Source organism: Pseudorca crassidens, chromosome 19 (assembly GCF_039906515.1).
Source record: "Pseudorca crassidens isolate mPseCra1 chromosome 19, mPseCra1.hap1, whole genome shotgun sequence".
NCBI lineage: Eukaryota > Metazoa > Chordata > Mammalia > Artiodactyla > Delphinidae > Pseudorca > Pseudorca crassidens.
The window spans coordinates 38,508,949-38,522,921 of NC_090314.1; the positions used below are offsets into that span (position 1 = coordinate 38,508,949).

The 13,973-nt window shown below is 48.5% G+C and overlaps 1 protein-coding gene across 8 annotated transcripts in view; it reads right to left on the bottom strand.

The window, feature by feature from the left end:
• HNF1B (HNF1 homeobox B) overlaps positions 1-13,973 on the bottom strand; it is a 176,133-nt gene that overhangs the window by 26,669 nt on the left and 135,491 nt on the right. For 6 of the 8 annotated variants that reach the window (XM_067716486.1, XM_067716485.1, XM_067716484.1 and 3 more), the window contains one exon: positions 12,995-13,959. The exons of the other annotated variants lie outside the window; for them this stretch is intronic. In XM_067716486.1, coding sequence (XP_067572587.1) covers positions 13,939-13,959 — 21 coding nt within the window. In that variant the 3' untranslated portion in view covers positions 12,995-13,938. Of the gene's footprint in view, positions 1-12,994; positions 13,960-13,973 lie in introns of those variants that run through there. 8 annotated transcript variants of the gene reach the window in all.

The following is a 13,973-nucleotide window of genomic DNA, read 5'->3' on the forward strand; positions in this document are numbered from 1 at the left end:
CCCACCTGAGGATCAATCTCCTCCTCCCTTCTCATCCTCCACCAACTGCTTCCCTGGGTCTCCGCACTGTGCCTCACCCTTTCTCCCCCATCCCCAAAGCAGTGCAGGGAGCAGTTTGCCTTCCGCCAGGGGCAGCGCTGCTGTGTTCCTGCCTCAGAAGCTCTGCTCCCCAGCCTCTCCTGCAAGCAATAAAATGCATTGGGTGAGGAACCCTGGTGGGAGGTCGGGGGGAGGGGGGTGGAGAAGTCTCTAGAAACCTGGGTAACACAATGCTCCCACTGGGCTGGCTCTCAGGGCTTGCCTTAGGGTTCCCAAAGCATGTTTGTAAACTTTCAGGCCTGGACCACAGGGAATGAGACAGGGAATTAACCATTATTATTAACCAGTTCAATGTCCTATGTACGATTAACCATGAACAGGTCCATTTCTGTCTCCTTCTTTCCCTCCTAAATGTCCCTCTTCTGCTACAAGCAAAGGAACACATTTCTGCTAGAGTCTCACCTCCAACACCGCTCCATCTGGTCTGTCCCTACCTGCCTCCCCCCCGCGCCCCCCCCACACACATGTTGAGATTGAGAAAGAGCTTGTTTACGATAAGACCTTGAAATCTGGAGTTATAAATCCTTCCAGGACGGCCACCCTATCTCCGTGCTAATGCTTGTGGTGCCGTCCAAAGGAGGCTCACCTGATTGTGACCCATCCCCTCTCACTCCCCGGAGCCCCCATCTCCTCCTCTGCAAACATGGGACAATGGGCAAATGGGAGTTACCTGTCTCAACAGGTGTTAGCCTGGCCTCACTTTCCTACAGGGTGATGCAGAGGTCACCTCTAGCCCAGCCCTCTCTGGGCATTCTTGTGATCGTAAAAGCCCACCTTCGGACGTGACCTTCCTTTTGGTCCCCCATGACTTTAGCTGCAGGAGGCCGAGCCCACCTCAATGGATTTAGAAGTCCTCACTTCAGGGACTTCCCTGGTGGTGCTGTGGTTGGGCATCCACCTGCCAGTGCAGGGGACACGGGTTCGAGCCCTGGTCCGGGAAGATCCCACCTGCCGCGGAGCAACAAAGCCCGCGAGCCACAACTACTGAAGCCCATGCACCACAACTACTGAAGCCTGCGCGCCTAGAGCCCGTGCTCTGCAACAAGAGGAGCCACCGCAACGAGAAGCCCGCGCACCACAATGAATAGTAGCCCCCGCTCGCCGCAACTAGAGAAAGCCTGCATCCAGCAACGAAGACCCAACGCAGCCAAAAATAAATAAATTTACATAAAAAAAAAAAGAAGTCCTCAGTTTAGCTGCTGAGGCCACTGGCTAGAGTGCAGGCAGCACCACCATTGTCTGGGGATGCGGTGTGTGTGTGGGCGGAGGCTGATGCCACTCAGTTTGTCCGCACCGTTCATAGTCCCTATTAGCCTTCCCTACTAAGCCATGAGCCGCTTGAGGGAAGAGATTTTTTCTTATTCATCGTTGAATCCCTATGCCCAGCAGACTGCACAGAACATAAATATTTGGTAAATGACTTAGCCTAATGCTGTCATACTCATCACCAGCAAATATTTATTGAGGGCGTCTTCTGTGCAGCGACTCCGCTAAGCAGTGGTGGGTACAAAGATGAATGAGACACCATTCCCACTCACAGCGGTTTACGCTAGAGTCAGAGAGACCCAGAGAAGCTTCGCTTGCCAGGAGGTCAGAGGAAGGAGCTGGGGCTGGAGACTCCAGGGAATCTGGCAACCAAAGTTTCCCAAAAAGTAAACTTACTGTGGATACCCCCAGACCCAGAAACCCATTCACTGCGGATCTCTGTAGATTCCAGAGTTGAGCTAACCACTTACCAATTATCTGCACGTCTAGCTTTTCCCTATGTGACTTTGTCTCAAAAATGTGAATAAAAAAGTAGCGTCTCTACTTGGGAAGGATTTCTCAACCATTCAGTCCTGGGAACCATGGAAGTGAAACGTGTCCCCACGGGGACTCCAACCGGAGCCACACTTTTTAGCTGTGCCCGTGCTGTTTGGTTTGGGCTCCCCAGGGATGTGAGGCCAGAGCTGTCACTGCCCTCAGGAGGAAGGAAGGAAGGAGACGGAGGCACCTGTCTGGAGTTCGGGCCATCCCAACACAGCTCAGCACATCTGTGCTGGCCACCAGGAATACAGAAAATGACAGCAGGGTTGTAACTCCTCCTCTTATATCTCCGAGAACCTGGGAGAAGAAGGACAGCAAGTTGATCTCTTAGGGTCCCAGGGGGGCCAGATAATGTGAGCGGCCATTGCTGTACCAAGGCCACTGTCTCATCAAGGGGACCTTCAATGCATGGACTGGGGGTCTAGCAGCGTGCGTGGACAGAAGAGGCACTGTCACTGGGTGGCATTTTCTGCTTGACTCTTTTAAGCCAGTGCTTCTGAAACTGTTCTACTCAATTGCCATGTGGCAGGGAAGAGTGAATTTCACATTTCTCAAGGAGCCTGGGGTTTCAGATCACTGCAAACAGGACATTTCTTTGAAGACCCATATTTGATCTTAAAAATGCATGTAAAATTTGTATTTTCTACCACGACCTATCAATTTGCTTTGATATAAAAATGCAGTTAAAATGACTTATCTCTGAATAAAATGGATGCTCCGGGAAGACAAACTATCTTTCCTGTGGCTTCTTGGACCCCCTGACTCATTGCCCTGTACCCCACTTTGAGAAGAAGCATGCCTCTTAGGACATCAGGCCCATACACATGTTCCAACCCAAAGTGGGCCCATAACATACTTGCATGGCCCATGACCTTGATCCCCAAACACTCCTCTAGGTCTGTCCTGTGCTGCCCTGTCCACACTTTCCTCCAGTCTGACCCTGTGGGATCATCCCTTCACCTCTGGGTTTATCCTGCTGCCTCTAGCAGAATTTGGAGATCAGGTGGCCAGTAACCCTATTCTTCAAATGTCTAGGGGCAATGGCTCTAAACCTTTTCGCAGCCTCTTTCACAGAGAATGAGCAGGGCAGTAAGTATGAGATCCTGAGGTGGGTTGAAAATAACTACTAAAATGGATACTTAATGAATCAATTATTTAAAGGGTCCTCGGCTAGGATTGTCCTTGCAATGGCCTCGGTAGGCTTTGCTTTCCCTGACACAACCGCTCCACCTGTACAAGGAAACTAGGAATCAAGGCTGTCTGCTGATGTGATGACGCGCAAGTTAGGTGATCTGAAGTCCGTAGTGGGTTTGTTATGGATTCACTCTATCAATGGATTTCAACTTTTAAAAGAAGTACCACCGATTCACTTATTCACTCATGCATTTGCTTATTCATTCAACGAGTCTTTATAGAGAATCTACTATGCACCAGGTGCTACACGAGGTACTGGAGGTACAGTGGTGAACAAGAGTAACATGGCCTGGGCCGCCTTAGAACTTGCTAGGGGGAGACAAAATTAAAGAAATGGTCTCCAGGAAGCAAATAGAACGAGCTCAGATGGGGCAAGCCCAGGGCCTTCTGCCATTGACCCCTCCTGCCTTGGATGTCATGCCCAATAGCACAAGGACACAGTGAGTAGGTCCGGAACTAAGTCGGGGTCATGGCGAATTGCCTGCAACTCCTCAGAGGAAGGTTAAAAACACATAGAATGAAATTCCCCTCCGAGTCCCCTGACCTGCCCAACTGCCCCAGAGACAATGCACTAAGTGTGCAAACACGCCTGAGAGTGAGGAAATTCATGGTTTCACATAATCCTCACATTCGAGCAGCAACGGGCACTGGCACCAGGCTCTCCCCCATGTCACAGATGCAGAACCCGAGGCCTTGGAGAGGGGAAGCAGCCTGTGGAATATCCCCTGGCTGGGCCAGGACTGCGATGGGGTTTATGGGGGGGGGGGCCGGGGGCGTAGGGCCCAGGCGTGGCTCTTGCTTCTACTGAACAGTGCTGGGCTGGAGCCTCTAGTAACTTGCCAGACAGACCCCCATGGTTCTGGAGACTCTGGCCACAGCCCTTTATCTTTCCTCCCCATGACCTGTGCAGATCTGATGGCTCTCGTTCTGAAAGATCTGGACTCTAGAACTTAGCTAAGAGCTGGTGGGACAATGGAAATGTGGGCTTTGGAATGTATCTAAACAACCCACAGCCCTGTCCCCTCCTCCCCAAAGACTGACCAATGACCCCTAAACCCCTGGATTGTTCCTAAGAAACCTAGTGTGGCTTTGGCAACTGCCTGGACTGTCACCATTTCCAGCCTTCAGTGCTGGAGTATCTTCATCTTAGCCTGCACTGCCATGTTAAAGAAAACGCAACCGAATCTGGAGTAAGTTAGATTGTAGAGCTAATCATGTGTAGAGTCACCTTCTTATGACATTAAGACCTCCAGGAGAGCCACTGAAAAGTCTTGTGAGGTCTGCTAATTCCTCTGCGAGTGAGGAATGTGTTTATTCTTCCAAGGGGCAAAGATCCCCCACTCAAAGTGACGCTGCCACATTGTGTAACCAGGAACACGGGTTGTTGCTGATGTAAACATCTGCCCGGGGCAGACCTGCCGGGAGCCTGGGCTCCTTTTCCCAGAGGTGTTTCTTATGAATGGTTGTGTCCAGTGAAGCAATTTCCTGCCTTGTAAATTTCTGCCCAGCAAACCACATCTCCTATCTATCTGCTGCCTGGCTCTGGGTCATAAAACAATTCCCCAGAGACCAATCAGAGCCCGATCAGGAGTCCTTGAGTAACAGGAAAATTACCCTCCACCTGCAGACCTAATGACACTCTGCAAGCTAGTGGCTTTGCAGTTTCTGAACGTAAACATCACATGCCTTACGCCATGCCTTACCTCTGCTCATCTGAAATGGGGGGCCCACATATTTGATTCTCAGGCCCTGGTTCACTCCTCAGAGGCACTGGCTGGCTAGTGACCCATTACCTTGACCTGAGGACCCTGCAGCCTGGAGAACATATTTCACTGTGTCAGATCACGATTTGCAGAGCCGGGGCAAGAGAAGTTCAGGCAGGGGGTCTCAGGCACGCAGAGGACAGAAGATTTGGGCTGAAACTACATTGGAACTGATTTGGACATTCACTTTGCATTTTATGGGTCCTCAGCCTGGAATGTTTTCTCCCCACCCCCTCCCCCATCTGCCTGGTGAACTGACATTCATTCTTTCTATTTTATTTTATTTATTTATTTGGCTGCGTTGGGTCTTTGTTGCTGCATGCGGGCTTTCTCTAGTTGTGTCGAGCAGGGGCTACTCTTCATTGCGGTGCGCAGGCTTCTCACTGCGGTGGCTTCTCTTGTTGTGGAGCACGGGCTCTAGGCGTGCGGGCTTCAGTAGTTGTGGCATGCAGGCTCAGTATTTGTGGCTCGCGCGCTCTAGAGCGCAGGCTCAGTAGTTGTGGCGCACGGGCTTAGTTGCTCCGCGGCATGTGGGATCTTCCCAGACCAGGGCTTGAACCCGTGTCCCCTGCATTGGCAGGTGGATTTTTAACCACTGCGCCACCAGGGAAGTCCCCTGACATTCATTCTTTGTGATGCAGTTCAAGTGTCCTCCGAGGAAACTTCTCTGACTTCCACCCAGACAGAATTTCCTCCACTGTCCTACCACTCTACCTTCTAACACCAACACAGCACATTCATTGCAATAACTTGCAAAATTTTCTGTCTCCCTGGCCAGGCTGGGAACTCCTTCAAGGCATCTTGGAATCCCCAGCACCCACCCCTGTGCCTGGCTCAAGTCAGTGTGCAAAAGAGGGTTGTTGAATAAATGAGTGAATGGGCATCTATTATGTGTCTCTCTACCACACTTAGATGCTTTGCATATGGAAAATGCACAATGGGTATAGTCAAAGGGATGAAGCTCTGGGTTAGGCCAGTAAAGACAGACATAACCTAGGGCTCCTGTCCTGGAGAAGTCTGCAATCTGGTTATGTTTCTATGGGTGATAGGAATATTTGCAGACGGGGTATAAAGATCAGATTCACAGATAGACAGAAGCGGATTGTTTTTGTTGTTGGTTTTCCTTTCTGAGGGCCAGCTCAGAAGCCAGAATGGGTTCCAAGCTGGTCTATGTAACCCTAGTACTGTACTAGCCATAAGGCGATACCTAGGACCTCCATTTTCATCTCTTTCCTTTCTCCTTGTCCCCATTTATAGCAGATATAACAGTGACTTGCTCCTTCCTTTGAAGCTTGGGAGACCCCAGACAGAGGTGCTGAGGGTGGTGGTAGCAGGTGCACACTGGGGTCATTTTCCAGTTGTAAAACTAGTAAACTCCATGACACACATACACACATGCATTCACTCAAAAAATATTTACTGAGTGCCTAATATGTACCAGGTACTAGATGCTGGGGACAAAACAGTGAATAAAACTCCCAGGTCCCTGCTCTCATAGAACTTACACTCCAGTTGGGGGCAGGCACTCAGTGATGGCGGGGATGGGGCCCATCATGTTCTCTCTCACATAGTCCGAAAAAACTGGATGCAAATAACTAATATTTAGTGCACACTTTCTCATGTACCTGGTGAAGGACTTGATCCACCTTGTATCTCATTTAATCCTTACAACAGCCCCATTTTCAGAGAAGGAAACAGGCTCAGAGAGGTTAAGTAGCCTTCCCAAGATCACACAGCTAGTAAGTGGTAGAGCCAGGATTTGAACTTCGATTTGCCTGACTCCCCCCAGCCTGAGCTCCTCACCATGACTCTGTATGGCAGCAGTAAATATTTACCAGGTGAACAAAGGGGTGGATGAATGGTTAACCGTCACTACAGTTGCAGCCCATTGTTTTGCTTCCATGATACAAACGTGAGCACCACGTTTAAGTTTTTCATTTACTTATTGATTCAAGCTTTTCCAAAGGGTGGCTCCCATAGAGAGTAGATTTCATAAAGATGAAGAAACAAGCATCTTTCTCGTTATCATCTGTGTTTCCCGGGCAAGGCAACCTATTTTACACAAATAATCAGGAATTATCATTGAAAAAGTTATGCCAAAGAAACTATCACCTTCAGTTCTCTTTTCTGGGTTTGTGGTAAAGTCTGTATTAGGCTGCATAACGACCCCCAAAGATAGCAGGTCTGAATCCTTGGAAGTTTATCTTAAAAGGAAAGAGACTTTGCAGATGTGATGAAGGAAGAATGTCCTGGATAATCTGGGTGGGCCCTAAATGCAATGACATAGATCCTTATGAGGAGGAAGAAGAGGGGGATTTGACACAGGAGAGAAGGCAATGACACCAGGAAGGCAGGGATTGGAGTGATGTGGCCACAAGCTAGGGAACCTGGAAGCCACCAGGAGCTGGAGGATGCAAGGAGCAGATTCTCCCCTATAACCTGCGGAGGGAATGTGGCCCTGCTGACCCCTGGCTTGGGCTCAGTGATACTGACTTTGGACTTCTGGCCCCCAGAACTGTGAGAGTATATATTTCTGGTGTTTTAAGCCACTGAGCTTGTGGAAATTTCTTATAGCAGCCACGGGAAACTAATACAGTCTTCTACAGAAGGAGGCAGCAGGGAGAACAAGTCTTTGACCACCAGTGTAGGTGATTCAGAAATACACTCTCTTTTAAAACTAAAAATAGAATTACCATATGACCCAGCAATCCCACTCTTGAGCACATATCCAAACAAAACTCTAATCCAAAAAGATACGTGCACCCCTACGTTCATAGCAGCACTATAAACAGTAGCCAAGACATGGAAACAACCTAAATGTCCATCGACAGACAGATGGATAAAGAAGATGTGGTACATATATACGATGGAATACTACTCAGATATAAAAAGAATGAAATAATGCCATTTGCAGCAACATGGATGCAACTAGAGATTATCATGTTAAGTGAAGTAAGTCAGAAAGAGAAATACAAATACCATATGGTACACTCATATGTGGAATCTAAAATATGACACAAACGAACCTATCTACGAAACAGAAACAGACTCACAGACATAGAGAATAGACTTCTGGTTGTCAAGGGGGAGGGGGTTGGGGGAGGGATGGAGTGGGAGGTTGGGATTAGCAGATATAAGCTTTTATATATAGAATGGATGAACAACAAGGCCCTACTGTATAGCACAGAGAACTACACTCAGTATCTGATGATAAGTCGTAATGGAAAAGAATACAAAAAAAGAATGTATATATAAGTATAGCTGAATCACTTTGCTGTACAGTAGAAATTAACACAACATTGTAAGTCAACTATACTTCAATTTAAAAAAAAAAAAGAAATGCATTCTCTTTTTAGTCAGGATGCCCCCAAGAAATCCCACCTTGGAAAGCAAGGGGATCCCCCTACAAAAATGAATCCACCTCCTTCCCAGCTCCCATCCCCTCCCTTGGCTTTGTGTTTCTTTCCATTGCCTGTCAATCAATATCCGGCATACTGTATATTTGTTTATTTCGTTATTGTTGGCTCCCTCCCAGTTGAATGTAAACTCCATGGGAAGAGTAACATTTTTTAAACTGCTTTTCTTTCCATACCTAGAAGTGTATGTAGCACATAGTAAGCACTCAATAAACGCTTGTTGGATGAATGATCAAATGTCAGGTTACTGCCACCTGCAGAGTTCTGACATCATATCAGGGACATGATAACAGCAGACATCACAGCATGACATACTACCCAGATGCTTCCTAAAGTACCACTTTACAAGATGCCTGAGATAAGAGTCTTTGCCCAGGTAATATTGTTTTCCATTTTCTATAACATCAATTTCTATTTCCTGATTTGTCCAGGCCTCAGATCTTGGAATCCTCTTTGATGCCACATCTAAACTATCAGAAAACCCTCGTGCCTTCAAATCCTCTCCCTTTAAAACCACATCCACGATCAGACAGCCTCTCGTCACCTCCACCCCCACCCCCTGGTCTCAGGCTCTGATGATGCATCGCTTCCTGATGGTCTCTTTGCCGTCACTTTTGGCGCCTCCCTACAACTCAGCAGTTAGAGGGATTCTGTTAAAGCGTAAGCCAGATCTTGCCCCTGCTCTGCTCACAACTTTCTGATGGCCTCTAGCTCCCTCAGAATAAAAGTCCTTCCAGTAGCTTATAGCAGTCCTTACAATGGTGACAAGGTCCTTGTCATCTGTCATCACCTACCCGCACTCTGCTCACACCCGGACTCGCACACTCCCGCTCACTCAGCTCTGTAGCTACTCGAGCCTCCCTGCCGAATTTTTCCTAGATTTAAAAAAATCATCTGACACGCACATACACACACTCACACATTTACTACCCATCTCCTTAACCAGAATGTAAAGCTCACAAGGGCAAGGATTTTTGTCTATTTGATTCACTGATGTATCTTCAGTGTCTAGAACAATGGTGCCTGGCACACAGTAGGTGTCAGTATTTCTTGAATAAATAAATGGGAAATGTTATTTTGGACTAGATGATATTTCCAAAAGCAAAGGGATATACAGAAGGCTAAGGCCTTTTGGCTCAGGAAATCAGGCATGCTTTCCTTAGAGTGCGATTTTTTATTTTTATTTTTTTGTCTTTTGAAAACTAGCTTTGGACTTCCCTGGCAGTCCAGTCGTTAAGACTCCACGCTTCCACTGCAGGGGGCACGGGTTCAATCCCTGGTCAGGGAATTAAGATCTTGCATGCCATGCAGCGAAGCCAAAAAAAAAAAAAAATACTAGCTTTATCTTTTTATCTCTTTCATAATTAATTGGGAATCATTTAATATAATTGGTTTACTAAGGATGTCTGGACAATTGGCCACAGGAAGGAAACCTGCCTTTGGGGACTATAACAGTGTGTATCTATTGAGAAAATTAAATGTGTGGAAATGGAGAAGAAATTTCGGGTGATCTGTTGGCATAAACATATTTATACATATGCTGACTGCATGACACCTGCTCTGAGGATTCCTGCTTTTGATGTTGTCTCCCCTCATGTTTGTTCTGCTCATTCTTCCTTAGAAAGTATTTCCTCTATATACATGCAGATACCATTTTATATACACCAGGAAAAAAATGGTCATCCAGGTGTGTGAGAAGCCCTGCATGCCCCAAAGATTCATTTATAAAATACTGTCATGTTATAAATCTTGGCTGACAATCTAGTATTTGCCCAGCTGGAATGACCTCTGTACGAAAGAGAGACAGAGACAGGGAAAGAAAGGGAGGGAGGGAGACAGGGAGGGGCTTTATAGGCATTTGGTTTAGCTGATTGCAACTTCTCGTGAATATTCAGTCTGTTTGATACAACTGGGATGTGTTTAAAGTATTCAAAAACATGGATTTGTTATATGCCACTATGTGGTCCATTACTGGCAATCGCTTATTTTCCAGAACAGATTTCAATGGCATTTATTTGAATTACTTCCTCATTCAAAGGGGACGCATCAGCTCTGATTGTGCTTGGGAAGAAGTTCACTCCTGCCTCTTCCTGACCCACCCCCTTCCTCGCTCTCTGTATTCCTCCTCCATGACCGCCCCCTCCCCAACCTTTAGGGACATGAAGCCACCTTTAGTCCCAGCCACCTGGCTCTCTGTGGTCCTCCCACTCATCACCACATTTTTTTTTTTTTTTTTGCGGTACGCGGGCCTCTCACTGTTGTGGCCTCTCCCGTTGCAGAGCACAGGCTCCGGACGCGCAGGCTCAGCGGCCATGGCTCATGGGCCCAGCCGCTCCGCGGCATGTGGGATCTTCCCGGACCCAGGCACGAACCCGTGTCCCCTGCATCGGCAGGTGGACTCTCAACCACTGCGCCACCAGGGAAGCCCCATCACCACATTTTACCTTCTTCTTTCCCTAAGGACACAGACTCCCCAGTCAAGCCTTTCCGTTCTCCTCAGACCCCTCCTCCCTGACTCATCCTCGGTTCACTGCTTGATTGGTCATATACCATAGACATGAGCAAAATCATTTCACCAGCGATTGGCAGTTTTCTTTACCAAGCGTCACACTGGTGATGAGGGTGTCTGGAAAGATCAGCCAAGTCCAGAAGACTGCATGAGGAGGCACTCTGGGATGAGAGGATGCTAACACACACGCTCTCACAACATACCAGGCCCACGTCTAAGCGTTTAACTTATATGAACTCAATCACTCAACAACTGTGTACAGTAGGTACTACTATCACCCAATGTTATGTAGGCAGACAATGAGCATGGGGTTCAGTGGTGAAGTTGGAGATTCTAATCAAGGCATTCTGGTTCCAGAATGAGTATCAAAGACCTGCCCCCCGGGGCTTCCCTGGTGGCGCTGTGGTTGAGAGTCCGCCTGCCGATGCAGGGGACACGGGTTCGTGCCCCAGTCCGGGAAGATCCCACAAACCGCCGAGCGGCTGGGCCCGTGAGCCATGGCCGCTGAGCCTGCGCGTCCGGAGCCTGTGCTCCGCAACGGGAGAGGCCACAACAGTGAGAGGCCCGCGTACCGCAAAAGAAAAAAAAAAAAAAGACCTGCCCCCAACCCAAAAGCTCAGTTCCCTGGCTGTCTACACTGTGTTCTTATCCACCTGAATCCAGTAGCTAACACTCCAGTTATTTCTGCCTTTGCGGGGAGATGATCCACTGTTTGGCATGGACAAGTCAATCCATTTTAGGGCAGGTTTTCATTACCGATTTCATTTCTTATCCACGGGTGTGAAAATGAAATCTGCCTTCCTCAGATCTCATCCTAGAAGACGGAGGCAGATCATGGTAAAAACAGAACCATCTGTCTGTTAGCCTAGGCTCAGGGTGTAAAGAGAGACCCCGGAAATGTTGGTCTATAACATGCTGGAGGAAGGTAGGGGGAGGTTTTAGTTGCAAATGAATCTTCAGAGTGGGTAATGCCCACCTGAAGGCACACACAGTGAGCCTCCTTGCCCCTCTTAGGGCCAGTGGGAAGGGAGATTTGATTTAGAAGGGAGGTGTTCTCAGCTGTCAGGGTCACCTTCTACAAGTCTTGGATCACGTAGGGTTTGGTAAAGAAGACTCCCTAGAGATTTCCCCCTATCTGCCCACCCCCCAAGTCCCAGATGGCCTCTTGGATGGTTAAGACCTTCTGGATTCTCAGGGTTATTGCAATAACACAAGATCTAAAATCCATCAAATGCAGATACTGGCTGTCCCAGAAACAACGTGAGTCCAAACACAGGGCTTCAGTTGAGGCCTGAGCTCGAGACCTATATTCCCTTCCTCTTCCTGGAACTCACAGGAGCCAACCAACAGGACATCTCAACCAGAGACAGCCAATCTTGGCCTCTTTTGATACATGGTGCTCGGCCTTGGCCCCAGTCCTTTTCAACCCAACCATGAATTTTCTCTTGACCACTTTAGCCCAAATTACATTGTCTGGGGGAGCCAGGGGCCAAAGGAGGTCAGCGTTTCCAAACCTACCCATCCCTGCCCCGGGCACTCAGTACATTTGCCCGGCTCACTAAGAATTACGTCTTCCACTACACTGAGATTTTGAAAAACCTGTTGCTTGGGGCCTCGTTGGCATGATGCCCTTGCTTACACCCAGCTTGGGAACTGCTCTGTCTAGAAGCCAGGAACCACATGCTGGTAGGTCTACGCTGCACGTAAGAGGAGACGGCAAAGAGGACAGGTCCAGCCTCCTTCTTCCTGGAGTCAACACTGGATCATCTGTGGCAAAGTCCCTGCTGGCAGAGTGTTCAGGCCTCTTTTGGCTTTTCGCCTTCCTGCCTGGGAAGGAAGAGCCATTCTCCTGACTAACAGCCCTACGGAAGGAAAGAGAGCTGGAGTTAACGCTTAAAAGGAGGTTGAAAATGTTACCCACGGGGATTCCACTTTTCCTACTTTTTCTCTGTTCCTGTGACCAACAGTCACCAAGAGTTGGCTCCATGTCTACTTCTGTGAGTCGCAGAAAGACAAAGGTATTGGAGTCTGACTGGGGTTACAGCCTTTTCTTACCTTAGCGGTAAAGCCAGCCTGAAGACACTGGGGCATGCAGCAGCGAGCCTGGTGGAGTAAGTGGAAAACTCCAAGGAGACCAGGGGCCAGGGGTTCTTGGAGGAACCGTGGCAGGGGAAGAGTCAGAGACAGACAGAAATATGAGACTCTGGGCAGTGACAAAATAAATTGTTTTAATGGGAGGTTTTCGGAAAGGGCAACTTTTCTTTGTGCTATCAAACAGCCAGTGTCCCTGTCTTGGGGTTTCCTGGGGAGGTACTGGCTGATCCCCCAACCCCACCGGAAGCGAGGACATTACTCTGACACTATGCTCAGCCCTTCCAGGGATCCAGAGGTGTGTCTTAACATCAGGAGATTGGAGTGAGCTAGCAGACAGTCCAAAATACACAGTCCCTGTGTGTGCCCGGGCCCGAGGAAGGGGGCAGGGGCTTCACTTCCACCTTAGATATTTCTCCGTGGGGGAAGACAGAGGGGGCAAATCACTTTGAAAATTCAACTCTGACCTTTACGAAGGAAACGGATAGACACTTTAGTATTATACACGGGGCAGAGGGGAGAGGAAGTAGAGGGGAAATTGCACTTAATTACAGTAGTTTATAGTTTACACCCATTGGACAAATTTACTTCTTTAAAAGAAATTTCCAGATCAGCCGGGAGGGGGGCGAGGGAGGGAGCTGCTGATATTTACAGTGCGTTTGGCTCAGTTCAATAGCACGTGTCCTCCTCGCCTCACTTCAGTAACAGATTCAAGTTTTCACATCAGTTTGTTCGATGAAGGAGCATAATGTAGACGCTCCGGCTTTCTCTCTTCCTCTTCCTCGGTTTCTCATCTCCCGCCTTTAGGACAGACCGGACGGGAGAGCTTGACGTCTTGGGAGAGGCATCGTGACAATACTGCATAGAAGGGAAGCTGGGCTCCGGGCCGCGCCTCTCAGAGCGGATTGTCCGAGGCGCTGGCAGGACGTCAGGTGAGCAGGGACCTCTCGCAGGTGCTGCTTGTCAGGTCACTGCGCTTTTCCGCGACAGCTGCCTGGAGGGTGATGGTGTGGAAAATAGGGTCCTTGTTGCTGTGCACAAAGTAAGTGATGTGTGGGCATCACCAGGCTTGGAGAGGACACTGCAGAGAGAGAG